Raw genomic sequence first — 22,947 nt, 5'->3', positions numbered from 1 at the left:
TGTAGTCTCCCCACACTGCCTCGTCCCTGACGTCGTCAAAGATCCTGTATCAATCGTGGTTCATTCAGCAGCACAGAAACCTCCCAAGTCTTTCAAACCAAGAGACTTTCATGCAAAGGAGTTGGTTCCCCGGATGATGGAGGAGCAGTCCAGAGAGCTGTCCAGCTCCGTCCTTGGCGCTGAAGGGAAAGGTGGGAGGAGAAGGAGTTGCCAGAGCCGGGAGCTGGCCACCTGACAGGAGCTAGGAAGATGGGGGCCCGCCCAGCCAGAGGGGCTGTCCAGCGGGAGCGGGAGCCCCAGAGGAGACATAGTCGTTGCCGGGGAAGCCATCCAAAGCAGAGAAAGGGGGAGCAGTTCCCTGACCCCTCTCCTCCAGCTCCCCATCTTCCTCCAGTGGCTCACCCCAGCAGGAAGTAGTTGACACAGGAATCCGGGAAACGTAGTTTCCTGCAATTACAGGAAATGACTGGCACAGGCGGTACCTAAATTCCCCCAAAGCACAGCTTAGATTTGGCTGTTTTGTCAAACAAACTTCAGCAAAGACGCAGGGCTGAGAGCAAACACTCACGGCACAGAAAAGAATTGAAACATAGACCCCTGGATATCACAGCCCACTGCCTGCAGAAGCAAACTCTCCACAGGACCCCTCCCGGGCCAGCTCTCCTGCTGTAAGACTCTGCCTGCCCTTGTGCCAGAAGAAGGAAACCATTTCCTAAACACCATCCCTGCGTTAACATGGAATGACAGCTCGGGGAGCAGTTTGAACTTCATTGTCCCAAACCCAAGGCCCAGTCATGAATTTTGCCCCAGTCTCTAGCACAGCAGAAAGAATCACTGAAGTGTGAGATCCGTTTCTTTCTAACCTTCTGCAGATCCCAGACCCAGAGGCTCAAGATGAGGGTGCCCAGGCCTCCTCGGCCCAGTGGCCGCTCTAGGAGGAAAGATGTCCCCAAGCCTGGGGACTTACATTGATATGGGGCACAAGAAGGGGCATCGGACACCTTTTATCTCCCTGGACCAGACAAAGCCAAAGAGTCATAGCTTTTCCTTTGCTGCAAGGCACATTCTGGAACATAGTTTTTGCTCCCTTGTGCAGTTCCCTTCCTCAGGGTAAATCCCCTGGGAATAGAATTATTGGGGCAAAAGATAGGCAGGTGGTGCAGGTTTTTGATCCAGGGTGCCAAGCTGCTGTTTGATAAGGCTGTGTATCCTGGGTTGTTCTTGGCTTTCTTTCTCTCAGTTCGCAGATAAACCACTGCAGAGTCTTCGGATGAATCAGCCACCAGACCAGATAAACGAGCCAGCCTGTCGCTATTGCTGTTTCACACAACGCAGAAGGGAACTTCCCTTGGATCCCGCCCAGAACCTGGAATTCCAGAGCACATGGGGCAGGGCACCTTTGTACCCCTGTTCCCCACGCTCAGGCTCTACCCGCCCCTTCTCTCCCCGCCCCATGCCCGGGTGGAGCCAGCTGCCCGGGCGGCGCGACTTCCCAGCCCTCCTTCTGTGCACAGCCCGGAGTGGAGGCCAAAAGAGGGCCCTGTGCCGGCCCCGATGAGGACGCTACTGACCATCCTGGCTGTGGGATCTCTGGCCGGTGAGTGCCCATCGCCTCGTGGTCGAACCTCCCCCAAGCCCAGAACCCACGAGCAGGGTCGTCTTCCCCACACCCTGCCCAGCCCCAGCACAGCCGGTTTCGGTTTCTGCTCTGCTAGGGCTGAACGGGGTACGGGTTCTCCTAGAGACGCAGATGCCCAGCTCAGGTTGCTGGGGAGACTGGGAGGGCGCCCCAGACCCTGGGTTCTTCCAGGGACCCACCTGGCCCTCAGGTCTGGGAAGATGTCGCCCGCTGTCTGGACTGGGGGTGCTGGATCCCTGCACCCCAGTGGATGGAGAATTGGCCTGGGGGAGGCAGACATCCTTTGGCCCCCACAGATCGTTCTGGCAGAAGTTGTGCCACCCCCTCCTCTGCCTCCGCCTGGCACTGGCCTGACGAGGGAGGCGGAGGGGGCGCAGGGGGGACAAGACTCAAGTACAGCCATCGCCTCTCTCCATGCCCCTGGGGGGGCCTCTCCTGGCCCCTCTTGCTAGATCTGAAAGAGCGTTTTCTCCTAGAGTGGCCAGGTCTGCTACGCGAATAAGTCTAAGGACATCAGCGTCTCTTGAAAGCGGGACTAAAGGGCATAGTTTCCAAATCCGATCAAGTGGGGTCTTGAATTCATCATATGGAGAATGTTACAAGAGACCCTAGACTGTGCGTCTTCTCTCCCGAGATATTGAGTGAAATTCAGGGAACTGTCTCAGGAAGTCGGAGTGTGGTCCTGACTGAAGTGGGGAGGGCTGTGGCTCAGCAAGGCCCTTCTAGCTCAAGTGCAGGACGAGGCCCAGGAAGGGGCAGAGCCACCCGCCCCTGCTCTGCTGTCCCCGCAGGGAGGGCTGACTGGACCTGCAGTGCCCCCAGCGCGGCCCCAGCCCCTCCAGGCTGGACATTCCCAACGCTCTGGGCCCGTGATGGGCCGGGGGGATTTGAGGCGCCCCCAGGAGGCCTCAAGACATGTTCCTTTAGAGCCCAGCCATCCTGGTTGACATCCTAGAGGCTCCCGGCCCCTGAAGATGGGGGCTCACGGGAAACGGCCCTCAGGACAGAGCTGAGGGTCAGTGACCCCACTCTGCAGACCCAGGTCCCCACACCCCGCAATCTGAGGCTGCTTTCCGGGGCTTGCTGAATTGCTTTTTGTTTGTGCGTTTTTCCTTAGCTTCCCAGCAGGTTGACATATGTTGTTTTTCCACACGAATGTGAAAAAACAAGTTGCCTTTTATAAATCTACCAGGCTGCCGGGCTCCACACGGCACGTCTCCCAGGGTTTCACAATGTAGACTTTCACCCGGGAAGTGCAGAAATGCCACAGGCTGAGAACGGATGGTGGATTTGAGGAGGAAGAGGAGCGAGGAGGGCAGGAGAAGAAGGGAGACCTTGTAAGCCCCTGGCACCCCTAAAAGAGAGGGGCGGCCAAGGCCCACTCACCCCACTTCAGGAAGCCCACTTCAGTTTCCTCTTGAAAAGTGGAGCCAATTCCACCTGACCCAGGGCTCTGTGCCTGGCCAGGGTGCCCCCACCTCAGCCACCAGCCTCCCCCCAACCCAGGTGGCCTCCCCACTCCCCGCCCAGGACAAGGACCCCAGCCAGCAAGTGTTCCCACTGCAGACTCCAGCCCACCCCCGGACAGACCCTGGCCTCCTCCCAAGCCCACCCTCTCTCTCCTGCCCGCCACCCCACCAGAAGCCACTATGCAGGTCTGACCTCACCTGGACTCCCTTCCTCAACTTTAGGTCCAGTCCTGAGTCCAGGACCCGTCCCTCCAGAATTGACCCCAGTCCCACCCAGACTCGCATCCAAATAAGCTGTCAGCCACATCTCAGGGTTCAGTGGCCCAGCCGTCATACCAGGCAGAGGCAGTAAGTAGACAAGCCCCATGCTGTCTCCAAGGTCCCCTTCTGGGGACTCCAGGAAGCCTGAAGACGGAGTTTTGCAGCTGCGGGGCCAGACCAGTCCAGATTCAGAGAAGAGGGTGACCTTCGGTTTAGCCCGTGGGTGTGCAGCGGGGCTGGACTGTCCTTCCCTGTCCCCACAGGTGCCTCCCAAGCCTAGGGACTCCTCCTGCAGAAATCCTGTGTGTAGACTTGGAGAGGAGGAACAGAAAAGTCCACTCCCTCACACCCTGGGCCTGCTGGCGGTCATGGCCGTGTCCAGGGGAGGAGAGGCAGGTACATATCAAAGACACGTGTGCACACAAGGCCTCACCGCTGTGACCCAGCACAACCTGTGTGTTTCCCGCCCCAGCCAGCCAGGCCCTCTGCGTGTGCTGCCGTTTTCCTGCCCGCTCTTCCTCCCACGGCCCAAGCTGGAGGGCGGAGGGAAGGGTTTTGTGAGTCCAGAGCTATTGATTCGCAGTGCAGAGCGCTTGAGAGGCAGCAGCCCCTCCCGGCCCCTCGGTGGGGCGCAGGCCTTTGCTGCTCTTTCCTTCCCATAAGCCCCAGTCAGCCGAGCAAAGGCCCGGGGTGGACGAGAGGCCCGTGGACTCTAGGGGCCAGCTTCTCCCCTCCTCTCTCCATCCTCTCTAAACGGGCCTCTTCGCCAGGGGCTCGGGTCCTACCCCATGAAAAAGGGTAAACAGGACAGCCCCCTCCCTCCACAGGGCATCTCTTGCTTTCCCAGGTGTCCTCCCCTCAGACTCGACCCATATGCAGAAGGACCTACCACGTGCTGAAGCGGTTCACAGACATTGCCCCATGGTATCTGCCCCAGAACAGTCTGGCTCTGAGGTGAATATTGCAGGCTCTGTCACATGCTGTCCCACTCTGAGCCTAGGATTTTCTCATCCATGAAGTGGGGATAATCATAGCAGCCATCTCATCCAGTTGTCATGAGGATTTAGTGAAGTAAAGGCTTCGCCTATAAGAGGCTGTGCACCTCACTAATTTTGTTTGTCTTAGGCAAGTCGAATTATTCCCATTTTAGAGATGAGGACCCTGAAGTGCTAATTGCCTAAACAGCTTCCCCAAGGTCACCCTGCCTGTGCGTGGCCTCGGTCAGCGTCCTGCCCCCCTACAAAGCATGAGGGAGGTGCCTTTGTCTTCTAAGAAGCCAGCTGGGTGCAGGGGCACAGATTGGCCCGGCCAGGGGAAGGCAGGAATCCACAAACACCTCCTCCGCCTTGTTGGAGATGGTTGACTTTGGGCAAGTTACTTCTTAGACGTTGTAGCTAAATGCCTCTAAAATAAGGGTAAGGAGACCAATTGCAGATTGTGTTAAAGAGTGAATGAGAGACGATAACAAGCACGGACAAGGATGTGGAGAAATGGAATCCTTGGAACGTGCTGGTGGGAATTTAAGACAGTGCAGCCACTTTGGAAAACAGTTTGACGGTTCTTCAAAAAGTTAAACATGGAGTTGCCACATGACCCAGCAATCCCACTCCTAGCTATGTGCCCAAGAGAACTGAAAATATACGTCCACTTAAAAAAGTAAACACTGTGTACTTAAAAAAATTGTAACAATGTTTACAGCAACATTATTCGTAACGGCCGAAAAGTGGAAACGACCCAAATGTCCACGGACTGAAAAATGCATAAACCATGTGGTAAAGACATGCAAGGGACTAGTACTCAGGCATGAAAAGGAGGCAAGTACTGATTCAGGCTACCATGTGGATGCACCTTATCGAAAACATTATGCTAAATTAAAAAAGCTGCACACAGAAAAAAACCAAGACTCTATTTATATGAAAAGTCCAAAATAGGCAAATCCAGAGACAGGAAGTAGACTGCGAGAGACTGGGGTCGGGGGAGTAACTGCTAACGGGTTTATGGCTTCTTTTTGGGGTGATGAAAACATTCTAGAATTAGATAGTAGGATGGCTGCACAACACTGTGAATCTACTAAGAAACCATTGAAGTGAACATTTTGAAATGGTGAATTTTATGGAATGTGAATTATAACTCAATACAAAGAAATCAAACGATGGGGAGCAGTGGGTGGCCAGTTAGCACAGTCTGGGGTGTGTGTCCCCTCTCGCTGGCCCATTTGGAGAAGGCTTGGGGCCAGGGTCTCCGAGCCCCTCTGCTCACTCTGCTCCCCCCCTCTTGCAGCTCACCTTGCTGAGGACACCTCGGATCTTCTTCAGCACGTGAAATTCCAGTCCAGCAACTTCGAAAACATCCTCACGTGGGACAGCGGGCCGGAGGGCACCCCAGACATGGTCTACAGCATTGAGTATAAGACGTAGGCTTCTCTCCCTACCCTCCTCCTTTGACTCTGCTCTGAAGCCAACCCCTCCAAGAAAGTCCCCTATCCCCGCATTCCATATGTCCTCATGCCACCTGCCAGGACTGGGGTCACATAGCCCCTCCCAGATAAAGCTTTGTTTCTTTGTGTTTCTTTTGCGGAGGGAGGAAGAGCTCACGGTTAAAAGTCTGGAGTGAGACTGCCCGGGCGTGAGTGCCAGCTCTCACCTGTGTAACCTTGGGCAGTCAGGTAACCTTGCCAAGCCTCAGTTTCTCCATCCATCTAGGGGGAATAGCAACAATACCTTCATCCTGTTGTTGTTAGGTGGATGAAACAAGGTGGTGAAAGTCATTAGCGCTTGTGCCTCGAAAATAATAAGCTACCGATAATCGTTTTATCAGTATTGGTGAGATTAGGTCAACCCAACCTTGTGTCCACCTCCTTGCAGGCAGGAGGGATGGCATAGGCTCCAGAGTCCCCGTCTGGTCCTGCCACTCTGTCCTGTGGTGAGCCACTGCCCTGTCTCTGAGCCTCAGCTCCCTCGTCTGCAAAATGGGGATGGCAGGGCCTGCCTCAAAGGGGCACGGTGACAGCGAGCCCAGAATGTGGACTCAGACCGGCTGGGCTGGAGTCCTGGCTCCTCGCATGTGCGGGTCACACCCTTGGGCACATTCGCTGCTTTGAGCCTCATCTTCCTTATTTGCAAAAGGGGTAGAATAACGCCCACGCCTCACAGGGTCATTGCGAGAACTCAGTGAGATCATTCACTTAAAGGCCCTGGGTCACCGACCGTGCTGAGTAAATATTAGATCTCCCTGTCATCATTCACAAACCACAGGCCTAGCGCCCGCCCGCTTCATCCCCAGGTGCCCCGTCCCTCCCTTGCCCGCAGGTACGGAGAGAGACAGTGGCTAGCGAAGGAGGGCTGCCAGCGCATCACCCGCAAGTCCTGCAACCTGACCGTGGAGACGGGCAACCTCACCGAGCTCTACTATGCCAGGGTCACCGCCGTCAGCTCGGGGGGCCGGTCAGCCACCAAGATGACCGACAGGTTCAGCTCGCTGCAGCACAGTGAGTGGGAGACTGATGTCGGGGAGGGCAGGTGTTCGGGGTGCAGGGGAGACTCTTCCCCTCTGGAGAGGGCGGAGGGCCCAGAAGAGGCTCTTGGTGGAGGGGACGTTGGGGATGTGGTTTTTAGAGAAACTGCCCCGCCACCCACTACGGCGCATGCTCAATGGGCTTGTTCATTTTTCTCCACCTCCACCCCAACCTCCCTCGTTCCAACCATCCTCATCTCCTGACTCCTAATTTGTTTCCCCCACATCTCCCTTAAAACCTTCCGGCAGCTTCTCATGACTCTTAAAATAAGATGCAACTCTTTGCTGTGGCCCACAAGGCCCTGCCTGTCCCGGGCCTCTTCTCGCACCTCTCTCCCGGCTGGGCCTCCGCCGGTTCCTGCCCCGGACCCTCGAGGCTCACACTGTCTGGGGGCTCTTCCCGGCTCTTCCACGACTGGCTCTTCCAATCCTTGGGGCTCAGCTCCAACGTCGCTCCTCAGTGGGCGTCCCCAGCCCGAGCCCTGACTACCTGATTTCAGCAGGTCACCGCCTGCGATTCTCTGTCACAATGCTCTGTTCATCGTGTTGCTGGCTCAGATCGCAATCTGCAACTGCTGTGTTTGCTTGCACGTGTACCACCCGCCTCTCCCTCTAAATGTGAGCTCGGTGGCGGCGAGTGTGGGCTGTGGAATCGGCTGCTTTCCCAGCCCTCAGCAGAGCCCTGGCACGTGGATTCATAACTGATGAATAAATGAATGAATGAACAGATCTCAGTTGCCAAACTGCCCCCACAAGCATGTGGTGACGTTCGCCAACTGTCTTTATAGCTACACATGATTTGTTAAGAAAATAAAAAATAAAATTAAATAAATTCTTGTGTTTTTCCCCCAGCTTATTCAATTAATCCGTATCTATTGTAGAAAAATTTGGAAAATACAGAAATATACAAAGAAAAATAAAAGGCACCCAAAATAACTTGAACATTCCAACGTAACCATAGTTACTGGCAACTGTACCTACTATTTTGTAACCTGGCGTTGTTTTTTTGCTTTAGGTCTTCTCCCCCATATAAAGATATCATGAGCAATTTGCCCATGTCATTAAATATTTTTCCGCAACACGATATTTCACAGCTGCAAAAGGGTCCATTCTATGGAGTTACTCTAATTTAGTTACCTAATCTCCTTTTTGAGGACATTTAGTCAGTTTTTGAATTTTATAAGCAGCACTGAAGGGAACATTGTTCTGGCTCAGATATTTTAAATCTTAGAGGTCAACAGATCCTTGAGGGATTTTTTATAAATTAGGTTCAGGGCAAGTGGAGTCCATGAATCCCCGAGATTGAGTGCAAGGTCTTGGTATATGTATATTTTGGGGGAGGGAAGATCCGCAGCATTCATTGCCTTCTCTAAGGGGTCTGTAAACCAGTAAAGGTCATTTGGCTTTTTGGAAAATTCCATCTTGAGAGAGACTGAAGCCTCTGGCCCAGCCTTTGAGGCTGCATCAATAGTATTAGGCCACCCCGCCCCAAACGCTATTTAGGATACGTAGTTGAATCATCACTCACTGACATCTCCGACGCTGTCATTGCCAATAGACGAGGGAGGAAGTGTGTTCTGGGCAGCCTCAAGGTGGGGATGCAGGGGCTGGGACGTGTGGGGACTGGGGCAAGGACCTAGGGGGCTGGTCATCCCTTTGCCAGCCTTAAACCTAAACACCAGCTGCTTGCAGAACTTCTCTCTTTTCCCTTCCCCTTTTCCAGCTACCATCAAACCACCTGATGTGACCTGTATTCCCAAAGTGAGATCCATTCAGATGATCGTCCATCCTACCCCGACACCTGTCCGCGCAGGGGATGGCCACCAGCTAACCCTGGAGGATATCTTCCATGACCTGTTCTACCGCTTGGAGCTCCACATCAACCACACCTACCAAATGGTAAGTGTATGTTGCACCCTGGTCCTTCCCTGCCTGGGACACGTCTTCCCTCTCAATTAGATCTGCATGGCTTGAAGTAGAAAGGGGACATGTTATATAAGTTAACATTTCCCAAAACGTGGCCCTTGGGAGGCTCCCTGAAGCCTGGCAAACATCATGAACCACCAGCTCCCTCTTGTAGAGTCACATACACAGTAGCATACTAAAGGCTCTGATAAGTCCTGTAGAGCCAAGACTCCAGTTTCAGTTTGCTTAATACAGCTTCTCTCAAATTTATTTGACCAGAGAAACTACTTCATTGTATAATTTAGACTTTATTTTTTGTCTAAAACGTTCTCACATCCTGAAGAACAGCCTCTATTAACATCCTCGCGTGTTCACTTTAGAAAATGCTAGAATCAATTTCTACTACTTCAGTTCTATTTGCCGATTCTTCACTGTTTGCAGGAACTATATACAAGCAATGTCTTAAGATCAGTAATAATGAAATGTGGAAAGCAAGGGCATAAATTGTCAAATGACATACAAAGCATTTCTTCTTTTTGTATTTCCTCCCTAGCATGTACCACTAATCCATAATTCAGTTGAATGAATATTTATTTCCTACTCCGTGGTTCCTGCACTCAAGGAGTTTATAATCTAGTGGGTGGGGAGGGACTTAAAACAAGAATTCAAACAGCTGTAAGTAGAGGAAAATAAGGGTACTGGGAGGTGGGGCAGAATGTTAGCTCAGCAAGATCTGGAAGACTTCCAGAAAATTTACTGATGCCAATATCAATTTCCGAGGTATACCAGGTAATATATGCATTTTATGTCAGTTAATCTTCACCATAGCCCTGTGAAGCAGGTGCTACAATCTGCATTTTACAGATGAGAAAACAGGCTCAGAGAGGTTAAGTCACTTGCTCAAGATTGTTCAGCAAATAATAGTGTAGATGGGATTCAAATCCAGTTCTGTTCAAAGCCCACTTTTCTTCCCCCTCCCCCGCTGGCCTATATTGCCCCACTGTGATCAAAGAGAAAAGCAGGAAAACTTAAGACATTTTTGAAAAGCACAAAACTGCCCAATTTGACTGGAGCAAAAAGACATGTGAAACAGATTCTCAAAATATGGTCCCAAACCAGCAGCATCAGGATCTCCTGCAGCACTTGTTTAAAATGCAGATGTTGAGGCCCCCTTCAAATCTACTTAATCAAAGTTTTACAGTTGCCTCCCTGGGATCTGAATTTTAGTGAGCACCCGAAGTGCTTCCTCCCCACCCCGAAAGTTGAGAACCTCTGGTGTAGAGGAACCATGGGGGACACACCGGAGAAGACCGGCTGGGACCACCTTGGAGGGGTCTAGGGTGGTAGATGGAGGAATTCTTACTTATTTACATAGTCAGGGAGAGCAGTTAGAGATTATTGACCAGGGAGAGTCCTTATCACAGCTATCCTTTGGCAAGTGTGTGGGGTTTTACTGAACATATCATTGTTATCGGTTTCTAATTTAATTCAGTTTGTGGTCAGAGAACATACTCTGTGTGATTTCAGATCTGTTACATTTATTGAGACTTGTTTTATGGCCTAGCATATGACCTCTCTTGATGAATGTTCCATGTGTACTTACAAAGAATATATATCTCACAGCTTAGTGGAGTGCTCTATAAATATCAATCAGGTAAAGGTGGTTAATAGTGTTATTCTATTAACTTATCTTAGGTAAATGTGGTTAATAGCGTTAGCCTATCTTTCCTGACTGGGGGGGGTTGGTTGTTCTTTTAATTGCTGAGAATATTAAACTCTCCAACTATGATTGTGGATTTGCCTATTTTCCCCTTTAATTCTGTGCATTTTTGTTTCATGCATGTTGCAACTCTGTTATTAGAGACATACATGCTTATAATTGTTATATCTTCCTGATAAATTGACCCTTTTATCATATGAATGATATCTGTAGTAATATTATCTGTAGTAATATTCTTTGTATTGAAGTCTACTTTATCTGATATTAATATAGCCACTTCAGCCTCCTTATATTGTGTTTTCATAGTGTATCTTTTTACATTTATTTTCAACCTATCCATATCTTTGTATTTAAAATGCATCTCTTGCAGACAACTCCTGACAACCTTTACCTTTTTTTGAGATATAATTCACACACCATAAAATTCACCCTTTTAAAGCATAGAATTCAGAGGCTTTTTTGTACATTCACAAAGTTGTAAAACCAGCACCACTATCTAATTCTCTCTATCTTATTTATCTGTCTTCAAGTTTTCTATTTCTTCTGTCATTTCCAATATGTCATTGAGATCACTCAGTGTTTTTTTTATTTCAGATATTGTACTTTTCAGTTCTGGAATTTCCAGTATTTATAGTTTCTATATTCTACTGAGATTTTCTATTCACTCATTCATTCAGTATGAGCATATTTTCCTTCACATCCCTGAGCATAGTTACACAGCTACTTTAAAATCATGGTTTGCTAATTCCAACATTTTGGTCATCTTGAGGTCAGTCACAATTGATTGTCTTTTCTCCTGAATATGGGTCACACTTTCTCTTTCTTTTTATGTCTAACAATTTTGGTATATATCCTGGACATTATGAATGCTTTATTGAAGTGACTCTGGATTCTGTTATATTCCTCCAAAGAGTATTAATTTGTTTTGTTTTGTTTTGTTTTAGGAGGCAGTTAATTAGGCTGAACTCCAAACTCTGAAATCTCAGTTCATTTTTTTTTAACTTTACCTGGGCGACTTAGAGTCTATCCCATTCACGCATACTTTAGGGGCTTGACAGGGATCTGGGCAGAATTTATACACAGAATTTAGGCTCCCCTCTTTATCATCTCTCCTGTGGTTCCTTCTCTCATCTTCCAGTTGCTGTGGTTACTCCAAACTCTGCCTTCTGGCTATTCAAGCCAGGGAGAATACAGAGATTTTATCTAGGTTTCAGCCACCCCGTAATGTATAGATGAGGGTCTTCCTTCAGGCTAAAAGACATTAAAAAATAGGAAATTCTCCCATTGCCATTCTCTTCCTCCTCTCTCCAATATGTGCCTGCTTTTGTTGAACTCTCCAATGCATTTAGGTAGTTGATTTTCATTTTGGTGAGAATTTATCATTGTTATTTTGGGGAGGGTTAGTCCAATAGCAACTGTAAATTACTAGAATCAGAATGAAAAAAAGTCAAATGTGGAAATGAAAGAGACATCAGGGTGGGACCACTGCAGGGGACCAATGGAATGGAATAGGCTGAAAATAGTAAGTGCCTAAACCAGGACAGAAGCCGTGAGAAACCTGGGGAAGGAGGAAGCTTGGGGCCTCGGCAACTTGTAGCCCATGATATTTAATGTGCACGATTTCAATTTCAATTTCAAGTTCCACAAAACAATAAGTTAAAAAATGCATTTATGTATTTCTTCACCCACTTTCACTCCCTTCGTCCTCCCACAAAAACCAACAAATGACCTTAAATCTTGGCCTCATATGCCTGGGAAAGGGAAGGCAGAGCTAAAATACAAAAAGCCAAAGAAGAAAATTCTTGGCTTTTGAACTCCCAAGAAGACAGGTCCTGGCCCTTTAAAAGAAGATTTATGGATCATTTAAGGGCCATTAGGTACAAAGGATATGAGACGGGATTTGTCCGAAATGGCTTTGAGGTTTGGGTGTTGGAGATTAGAAAGAGAAGGATGCTATTAACAGAATGAGAAAATCAGAAGTGTGTGTGGGTTTGGGCTTTGGATGGGACAGGTCCCAGAGAGATAAATATGGGAGTTATTCCCACATTGGTGATCGCAGGAGCCGTGAGTTCAAATCAGATCACTGCGTAACTGCAGAGTATGTGAGAAAGAAGAAAAAATGGATGAAGAGGGAATCTTTCAGAACAACAATGTTGAGGGGCTAAAACCAGTGAAACAGCAGCCAGAGAGTAAGAAGGGAGCCAGATGATGGCTGGGGCAGCCAAGGCAGAGGACAGAGAAGGTCAGGGTTGAAGAGGTTAGAGACACAGAGGAGGGCGAGAACTGAAAAACAGTTCCAGCAGAATGACTGGCAGATGCAAGGACACAAGGGCTTGCTTAAGCCACCCGGATGTTTCCCAGAGTGACAGGTACCTGGCATGCCAGAGCCCGAAGAGCCAGGTGGGCAGCAGAGAGGTGAGTCGGGACAGCGAGGCAGGGGCCAGGACTTTATCCTGCAAATATGGGCGAGGCCATCAAAGGATTTCGAATAGGGGAGCATTGTACTCAGGTTATCTTTTAGAAAGGTCCCTGTGGCGCCAGGCTGAGCATGCGGATAGACAGAGGCAAGCCCAAGACAAGTGACCAGCAGGGAGGCTACTGCAGGAGTCCAGGCTGCAGGGTCGAGGCCCAGTTAAGGCAGAAGCAATGAGGAAGACAAGAAAGGGATGGACATTCAAAGAGTTTTTGATGTTTAATAAAGAAAAAGAAGGAGGAAAGAGCGGGGAGAAGAACTGGAGGAAGGAGGGGTGGTGGTGGTCGTGTAGCGGCAGCTAGTGCGCATAGACTGCTTGCTGTGCCAGGCGCTGCTCCAGGTGGAAGGTACGCAAGCTTGGCGACAGATCGGAACTGGGGATAAAGTGGAGGGGAATGGGATGGAGGGCTGCAGGCTGACCTGCCAGTCTCTGGTTCGAGCATCTGGTGGTACCATTTTACTAAGCGCAGTTACCCAGGAGGAGGAGTGAGCCCACTCGCGTGGGCTCCGAGCGGGGATCAGCGTGTAAGAGCGATCACCTTGGGTTCTCTGTCACATTCAGCACCTTGGAGGGAAGCAGAGAGAATATGAGTTCTTTGGCCTGACCCCTGACACGGAGTTCCTCGGGACCATCGCGATTTTCATTCCAACCTGGTCCAAGGAGAGCGCCCCCTATGTGTGCCGAGTGAAGACACTGCCAGGTAAGTTCAGCTGAAGCGGGAGGGAGGTGGGATTCTGGAATTCAAGTCCTGAGAGCTTGTTTGGAGGTTCCAGCAGGGGCGCGCAGCCACTCCTATACCCTCGATGGAAGAACGGTCCTCCTCTCTCGGGGAAGGTGGTCCTCTTAGACCGACCGAGCGTGCAGCTTCAGGAGGGACCCGCATGGAGCAGTGAGGGAGGAAGGGGACACCCGCCTGGCCAGCCAGATCAGCCGAATCAACCCCGGCGATCAATGGGGTGACAGATGTCGCAGCCAGATCACCCACTGGGTTCAAGTCTTAACCGCACTCTTTCCTCTCTGTAACCAAGGCGAGGCTTGGCAGTGCTATGAAACACCACGGAGGGGTTATTAGTGCATTATTAAGGTCAATATTTATTTATCCATAACAGTTAGCTGATGGGTTATCACAGCAAATGTTTAATTCTCACCCTCCAGCCTATGTCTGGGTTTCCTCTCTCACAGGCTTTGTGTGTACCCTGGCAAAGCAAGCTCACCTTACCCTACTATTAACCCAACTGTGGGGAAATCTGCAGGGGGAAAGCAGAGAAGATAAAAAGATCCTGCAATATCTCCCACAGTCAAATAATAATAATGGTGATAACGATAACTAGCAGCGGGACGTGGTGGCTCAGTCCTCTAATCCCAGCACTGTGGGAGGGCAAGACAGGAGGACTGCTTGAGTCCAGGAGTTCAAGACCAGCCTGGACAACATAACAAGACTCTCTCTCTACAAAAAATTTAAAAATTAGCCAGGCATGATGGTGCACACTTGTAGTCCCAGCCAGTTGGGAGGCTGAGGTGGTGGAAAGATCACTTGAGCCCAGGAGTTCAAGGTTGCAGTGAGCTATGACCACACGTCTACACTCTAGTCCAGGTGACAGAGTGAGACCCTGCCTTTAATAATTTAAAAAAGATAACTAGCATTTCTGCAGTGCTAACCAGGGGCCAGGCACTACCAAGTGCAGTCCTCATAGGCAGTCTATGAGGCGGGAGCTATTATCATCCTCATTTTGTAGATGAGGAACCCGAGGTTCAGAGTGGTTAAGTAACTTGCCTCAGGTCGCACAGGTGGTGAGGGATGGAACGAGGACTAATTCTGGAAACCATGTTCTCACCACTACACTGCTATAGAAATAGTTTGAGTCATCTGCTCAGGGAGATGGTCCCTTCCTTTAGCACACTGAAACTCGACTCTCATAAGCATCATGATGTTTTTATTAGTGTTCATTTTCACAGACAGATAGAAATGTTGTAATGCCCAGAGCTGCAAGTCTAGAGAATGAAACCGATAGCTGTGGATTAGATGATTAGTCATCGTGTTCAGACTAATGATGTCAGTAGGTGATTTCGGTTCCAACCATGCCAACGCTCAGAACAGAGTTTAATTTGAGAGCTGGACACAGTGCATGGCACAGTGGCAGGAGAAGTGTCACGTGAAGAGTGAAAAGGCTCCGTCAGCCAGACGTCAGCTTGCCATGTGCCCTGGGGAGTCACTCAGCCTCTGCGGGCCTGATCCCTCCTCTGACAAGTGGGGATGCTGAGGCCAGGCTGCCAGAGGCTGGGTCCTAGGGGGTGACGGACTGGTCCTCAGCTTTGTTCAAAACTCAACTCATCAGTTTTCCCGAGAGCACACAAGAGACTGATCTCCCCACCTGAGTGCCAGCGCGTTAATTTGTAGGGGAGCAATGCCACGTGGAACAGCCAGTGCTGGCCGCTTGCACGGGGCATGCCCTTCCTGGGGCAAGGGCCACAGGGGAGACCAGAATAGAACTTGGCTGGAGGAGAACTAGAAAAAAAGGAACTGACTTTATGGGCACGAAGCTGGGGGCATATGTGTGATTTGTGACCCTCTCTGCCTGGGCTGAACGAGACAAACTCACCTGTTCCAGGCGAGTCCCACCCTGTCCCACCCTGCTTTTGACAATGTGCAGACCATTCCACCCTTATCCAAAATACCCTTCTGTTGGCTTATCCTGCCATGATCTTGCTCATAAGGTGATACCATTTTTCTAAGACTGTAGCTGCTTTTATGTAAATCATACTTCTTGGTGGCTACTTCTTGCTGACATATAGAAGGCATCTTATCCTTAGAAATAAAATATATTAAAAACAATTCCTACCATTTATTGAGTATATTATATTGCCAAGCAAATAGTCCTGTCATATGTTTTACATATATTATTTAATCTTTGTTATTATATATGTTATATACATTATTTGGTCTTTAAAACAATTCTGCAAATTGGGTACATCATCCCAGGAGGAACTCTGGCTCAGAGAGGTTAAGCAACTTGCCCATGACCACACAGCTAGTCAGGGAATCTGCTTACGTTCATCTGATCCTGAAGCCTGGGCTCAACCACCACTTTGTGTACAACAAGTCTCCTGTATTGCACACTTATTCCTCTTACTTCCACTTCAGAGTGATACGATGCCGCCCTTGAATGTGCATCCTGAAGTCGACCTCACCTCCAGAATCTCCACTTTCTCTACCTCTCAGTAGATAAACTGAGAGGGTCACAGAGCATCATCCCAGCATCCTAATGCTGGAAAGGGCTCTAGGGATCATCTCACCCCATATCCTAATTTTACAGATGAGGAAACAGGCAGCATTGTGCAGTGGCTGGGAGGATGAGTTTTGGAGTAATACGTGTCAATCCTGGCTTCTCTGCTGAGTAGCTGTGTGACTGTGGTCCAGTAACTTAACCTCTCTGAGTCTCAGCTTTGTTATCTGTAAGAAGGGTGCACGCCTATCCCCCTCTGTTGTTTTGATGATTTATTAGGATAACATAGGTAGAGCACCCAGCACAGTACAGAACCTAGTAAGAGTTCAACAATCACTGGTTACTGTTATGAATAAAGGGTAGACCAGAGAGGGTCGTGCAGCAGGAAGGATGGTCAGCATATCTGTGGCTGAGCCAGACCTCTCATACTCCATATTCCTTACTCCCAGGCTGGTGTTGTTTTATGATTCTGTCCTGCCTCCCATGGGCGAAATGGCACATGGGACACGGATCAAGCCAGAGAATGTTCCAGGTCCCTGTCTTGTCCTGGAACAAGGAGCGGCAGTTTTCTAGGAAAGTTAGACATGTTGTGTAGAGACATTCAGGTGGTGGCTCCCCTCTGGAGCAGCGATGGGGCCATGATGTGATGGGGAGCAGCGTATCACTGAAGTAGGAAGCCGGCCGGAGAGGCCCAAGCCGCAGGGAGGAGCGGGGAGTGGGCTTGCGGCGCAGCCTCCAGCAGTTCTCAGGTTCATGGGGATCGTGATTAACTCCCCAAGCCGAGGCCACGTGGGAGCCAGCAACAGAGAAAGCGTGACCTGGAGAGTTGAGACATCTAGATAACACAAACTGCCAGTTTTACCCACAACTCCAACAACCTGTTCCTCCCTAAACCCCCACGAGTCCCCCTTGGACTGGTGATAGGAAGCACGTCTTGCCCAGAACGGGTTGTGCCTGTCCCAAAGATGCTGGAGCATAGAAGCCTCCAGAAATGCCTTCCCAGGGCCCTACCTGATCCCTAGCCCCTTGTCTTGGTAGGGAGGCAGAGAGGACAAGCCCCCCGATCGCTTGCCTCTGCCTGCTTACCCCTGCCGGGGAGGCAGGGCTGCCCCAGACCCAGACAAGAGGGGCTCTTCCCTGAACCTGCATTTCAGAAAGCCCGACTCCGGCCCTCCCTGGCCATGCCCTCCGCATGAGATGAAAAGTCCGTGCAGCAAAGTGGACAGGTCCATCTGGAGCCTGTGGCTTCCTTTCTAGACCCCACTCGCAGCAGCTGGGACCCTGAAATTCCCCGTACATTTGGCCCGAGCCTGCGTTCTGTCTGGGCAGACCTCTTCTTCAGGGCCTTCCTCTTGAGGGCAGACGCTCTGCTGACGTGCAGACCCTTGGCCCACGGCGTGACCAGCAGGTGGCTGTTCGTGTGGTGTATACATGAACTTGGCCGTGTGGGCTAGGGCAGCCACACGCGTGCACACGAGGGCCCTGGCAGTGTGGGACGGAGCCGTGCCGAGCTGGGGGCCTGGGGCAGGCAAGGTGTTTTCCCCGTACCTCCCCATTCCAGCACCGGACCCCGAGGAGTCATGAATTCTGAATTCAAAGGAGGCATTCCAGGTGACTGTGAAAAGTATATTTGTCAGGGTGGGAGCATAGGACGTATTTCCTTTGACAGTGTACAAGCATGATCCATAAATCCTGACTGTTTAGAAGCACAGTGTGTGCATGCAGTCGTGATCTTGCTCCAGCCCTGTGAACACTGAGGGTGGGGGAGGTCCCCAAGCCCGGCCCGCCAGGGTTTGCAGCGTCCGCACTTGGGACCCGGCCTGGGTCAGACCCCAGCCTCACGCTTCCTTCTCTGGCCCCTTCGCCCCCCAGATCGGACGTGGACCTACTCCTTCTCCGGCGCCTTCCTGTTCTCCATGGGCTTCCTCGTGGCGGTGCTCTGCTACCTGAGCTACAGATATGTCACCAAGCCGCCTGTGCCTCCCGACGCCCTGGTGAGCCATCCCCCGGGGCAGGAGGGAGAGGTCCAGGGGAGGGCGCCAGAGCAGCAGGGGGCACAGGCCCGGTGGCCCCTGGATCTCCAGGAAGTGCGGGGATCTGCACAGGAAGCAGCCCAGGCCTGCTTTCTCCCTGTGGCGCTCACAGTCCAACCCGAAGTCCACAGACGGGGCCCGGCAGGTCTCGGAGTGCACGGAAGAAGGGGCAGGTGATCGGGAACAGTGGACGTGGAAGAGAAAACCCAGGGCCGGTGGGTAACGTAGGACTCGGGCGAGCAGCGAGGGAGTGAGGACCAGCAGGCACCAGGGAGCCGCGGGGCTCATGCCCCTCTCAACGGGCCACCGTCACCGCTGCGTGGGCACGCAGGCCCGGTGTCGCCCCATCTTCACGTTTCCTGAGAGAAGTCAGAATTTCAGGTTGTAGTGTGAAATCTCCCCATTTTCAAATCTAATTAATTCTTTAAATGAAAACCCCTACCCAAGCTGCACAGATCACATCAGCAGCCCTCGCCTGACTGCGGGTGCTGCCTCTGCCGCAGTGGCAAGGCCCCTGCAGGGGCCCCCAGCGGAGCCATCTGTGGTGCCCGGAGCCAGCTCTCGCCCATCCAAGGGACGGAGGAGCTCTGAGGGTGTTTTGCTCAAAGTCAAAGTCCCGGGCGCGGTGGCTCACGCCTGTAATCCTAGCTCTCTGGGAGGCCGAGGCGGGCAGATTGTTTGAGCTCAGGAGTTCGAAACCAGCCTGAGCAAGAGCGAGACCCCGTCTCTACCAAAAATAGAAAGAAATTAATTGGACAGCTAAAAATATATAGAAAAAATTAGCTGGGCATGGTGGCGCATGCCTGTAGTCCCAGCTACTCGGGAGGCTGAGGCAGGAGGATCGCTTGAACCCAGGAGTTTGAGGTTGCTGTGAGCTAGGATGATGCCACGGCACTCTAGCCCGGGCAACACAGTGAGCCTCTGTCTCAAAAAAAAAAAAAAAAAAAAAGTCAAAGTCCCGGTGAACCATTTTCTGTAAAACTCCTCCCGGCTGTCCCTCCTCCCACACACCAGGTGTGCCCGAGGCAGCCCCAAATCTGGGTGGTAACTCCCGGGACTGTCTGCCTCCTAGAGGAACCAGAGCCTAGCGCTCTGTCCCCGAGATAGCCCAGACTTCGGACGTGACTCTCACCAGGGAGCTGCGAGCCCCTGGCCCTGGCGGAGGCGCCTGCATTTAGAAGAATCTCTGGGAAGCAGAGCAGGTGTGGGGCATCCGCATCCTGAAAACGCCCCCAGATGCCTCCTGGTCCCTCCAGCCTCCCCTTGGACCTCGCCCACCCATGTCACCAGCAGGGAGCTTGCAACAGGCCCTAACGGGGTGGACTCTTGTCATCCTTGCGCAGAATGTCCAGCGAGTGCTGACTTTCCAGCCGCTGCGGTTCATCCAGGAGCACGTCCTCATCCCCGTCTTTGACATCGGCGGCCCCAGCAGCCTGGCCCAGCCCGTCCAGTACTCCCAGGTCATGGTGTCGGGGCCCAGGGAGCCCCCGGGAGCTCCACCGCGGCACAGCCTGTCTGAGATCACCTACGTAGGGCAGCCGGACATCATCCTCCAGCCCCACCACCTGCCAGCTCCCCAGACACTGTCCCCACTGTCCTATGCCCCGAAGGCAGCCCCTGAGGTCGGGCCCTCATCTTACGCCCCCCAGACGACCCATGAAGCTAAACCCCCATTCTACGCTCCACAGACCATCGCTAAGGTCCAGCCTCCCTCCTACAGCCCTCAGGCCACTCGAGACAGCTGGCCCCCTTCTTACGGGGTGTGCGTGGAAGACTCCGGCAAAGACTCCCCGGCTGTGACACTCTCCAGTCCCAAACACCTTAGGCCTAAAAGTCAGCTCCAGGAAGAGGCACCAGCTGGAAGCTGTATCCCGGGTGGCCTTTCTCTGCAGGAGGTGACCTCTTTGGCTACAGAAGGATCCCAAGAAGCAAAAACTTTCCTCCAGCCTCTGGGGATTTGCATGGACAGAGCACCTGACCCCAGCGTGCCGCACAGTGGGGAGCCAGGGACACCCCCGTACCTAAAGTGCCGGCTCCCCCTCCTCTCCTCTGTCCAGATCGAGGGCCACCCTGTGTCCCTCCCTTTGCACACTCCTTCCCTCCCATGTTCCCCCTCGGACGAGGGTCCAAGTCCTTGGGGCCTGCTGGAGTCCCTGGTGTGTCCCAAGGACCAGGACAAGAGCCCAGACCCTGGGACCCCAGACCTGGAGCAGCCCACAGAGCTGGATTCTCTTTTCAGTGGCCTGGCCCTGACAGTGCAGTGGGAGCCCTGAGGGGAGAACAGGACAGACCTGGGGCTTCCTCCCTGTCCCCCTCTGGCATCACATCCTTGGCTGTGAATCCCATGCCCAAATGTGCGGCACACTGCCTGGAGAGAACCGGAGGACGGAGGACGCGGGGCCTCTGCTGTGAGTGAGCTCCCCGTCGGAGCAGAAAAGCACGAAGAGGACTGCAGTCGGGGGAGCTCTGGGAGCGCAGCTCGTGTAGACAAGCTCTGTGCTCGCAGAGCCCCGTGGGGCAGGACAGGATGGTCACAGTGCAGGCAGGTAATGCAGGGAAACCCCAGAGGAGACCCAGCGTCCCACCTCCTAATACCCTGGGCTCAAAGTTCTCGGGGAACCTGCCTGTCTGCACCCCATTCCCGGCCAGCTTCGTTGTTTGGTGTGACAGAGCGGGCGGACCCCTGCCTCCTCTGTGATTGCCCAAAGGTGAGAAAAGAGCCTGGAAAAGGACACCTCGTGGGAGGCCGGGCAGAACCAGAACAACCTGCACTTCTGCCAAGGCCGGAGCCAGCACCGTGGCCAGGCTTCAGGGAGGGGTGCGGCCTGGGGCTCATTCCCAGCCAGGGCCACTGCCCAAATTGCACCACTTCAACTGGGTTCCTCTGCTGGAGGCTGTACCCCCAGTGAAATGCGGGTCCACCAGGGAGGGAGACACCCACACCTTTTCTGCAGGCAGGAGTTCAGACCTTACCCTGAGAACGAGGTTTGAAAGGAGTGTGGGGCCAGGTGGCCCCTGAAGGAGGTACAACAACAAACTGTGTTTGTGATACTTCATGACCGGGAGACTCTCAGCCATGGGTTGAGCCTGTCTGGATTTAAATTCCAGCCTCAGCACTTACAAGCTGTGTGACTTCATGCAAATGAATCATTGCTCAAAACCTCAGTTTCCTCGTCTGTAAAATGGGGATAGTAACACCTACCTCATGGTGTCATGGTTAGGATGACATTACATAGTGTCTGGAACATGTTTAATAGTGCCTGGTACATGGGCAGTGCCCAAGAAATAAATAGCTATTCCCTGTTGTGATTTTTTTAAGATCAGATGGCACGAGGAGTAACCCCTTCCCCCAATTCGGGTTGGTTTCAGACACCTGGGAATTTTCTTGTGGGCTTAAAGGGTCTGAACTTTCTCAGGATTACTCAGGCAAAGCCAGAGGGGCTGGATTGTCTAGGGTGGGACAGGGGAGGGATTGCAGGGCCTGCTGGAAGCAGGGTCCAAAGACAAACAATATAGAATCTTGTCCCTGAGGCAGTAGGTGGAAGCCGGCATGGGTGGCAGTGGCAATCTCAGAGGGCCCGCCTCCCGGCACCCCACGGGGGCAGCGCTGTACTGCCCGGTCCCGCCCAGGTGGGGAAAGTGCCCCTCGCTTGGTGCTTTCAGAATGCCGGGGCACTTTTGTATTCTTTGCATCTCAGATGCCCCCCGTGAGGAATCCGAGGCCCAGGGAGGAGAAGGGACTCACCAAGGTCCCGCTACTGAGGGGGAGAGCTGAAGCTAAGATCTAGGGCTTTTTGTCCTCATCAGAAGAAAGAACTTTCCATGCCTGTTGGGATTCTCAGAGGATGAGAATAATGGTGCATAAGGAGGGGAGAGCCCCTAAGGGGGTCCCCAAGAGACAGACACCCCTGGTCACCCTCTTGTTCCAAAGCCCTTTCTGAACATTTCTGAGAAAGAAGATCAAACACTGGAGGCCTCCTGTGACGCTTCCAGGGTGTACAATGTCCTTTCTCTGAACCCAGCTGTGTCTCCCCTTCTCTTCCCCGCCTCTCTCCTTCCCTGGGACACAGCAGCAGGTGGTGTTATTCTTATCTGTTTGTAATTAATATTTAACATCTCTCCAGTGTCAACTGGTTTAGACCCAGTGTCTCCAGAGCAGAGGGGTGAGTCACCCTCCCAAGCACCCCCGACCCATTCGCCTCCCGGCAGCAGCCAAGTCAGCCCGAGATGGCTCACCTGCCCCACCCCCTCCCCTGCATCCCCCCTACCCCTGTCCCCCCCTCCCCACTGCAAACAGGTCTGCTTCCTGTCACCTGGGGCACGCTTGGCCAAAGGCTGTCTTCACCTTGATTCTTAGTGAAAAACAACGTATAACAGCTGAACTCTTCTCACCAGGTAAGTGGGACCGAATAGCTACAGCAGTTTTTTATTAAGAGCCACAAACATCTCTTCCAACACACAGGACCACAGAGCTCTCTGCCCTCCTTGGGGCGGCAAACGTTCTAAAAACGACTCTTGGAGGGTGGGGTCTGAGTGTCCAATGAGAAAGGTGGATGGCTCAGAGTCTGTGACAGCCCTCAGGCTGGCCCTGTCCCCACTGAGGGGCAGGCACCAGGCTGCATGAGGTCCCCTGCAGCCCTGGCAGCCCAGGCCTGCGGACAGAGCTGGAACCGGCTAGAGGGCAGTGTCCGAGCCCCACAGGAGCTGGC

General features: G+C 52.2%; 1 protein-coding gene across 2 annotated transcripts; it reads left to right on the top strand.

Annotated features, from left to right (window-relative positions):
* Positions 1–1,357: 1,357 nt before the first annotated feature.
* IL22RA1 (interleukin 22 receptor, alpha 1) lies at positions 1,358–21,514 on the top strand. Of its 2 annotated transcripts, none has more exons than XM_012650953.1 (7): positions 1,358–1,597; positions 5,650–5,782; positions 6,678–6,856; positions 8,606–8,781; positions 13,543–13,681; positions 18,078–18,199; positions 19,582–21,514. In XM_012650953.1, the coding sequence occupies exons 1-7, from the start codon at positions 1,384–1,386 to the stop codon at positions 20,509–20,511; spliced, it is 1,893 nt and encodes a 630-aa protein (XP_012506407.1). In that variant the 5' UTR covers positions 1,358–1,383; the 3' UTR covers positions 20,512–21,514. The 2 variants fall into 2 exon arrangements, with proteins under 2 accessions (XP_012506407.1, XP_012506408.1); XM_012650954.1 differs by lacking the exon at positions 1,358–1,597 and adding an exon at positions 3,935–4,323.
* Positions 21,515–22,947: the final 1,433 nt, after the last annotated feature.

The sequence above is a fragment of the Propithecus coquereli genome, unplaced genomic scaffold (assembly GCF_000956105.1).
Source record: "Propithecus coquereli isolate 6110/MARCELLA unplaced genomic scaffold, Pcoq_1.0 Scaffold341, whole genome shotgun sequence".
NCBI lineage: Eukaryota > Metazoa > Chordata > Mammalia > Primates > Indriidae > Propithecus > Propithecus coquereli.
This window is presented reverse-complemented; position numbering and strand designations above follow the sequence as displayed.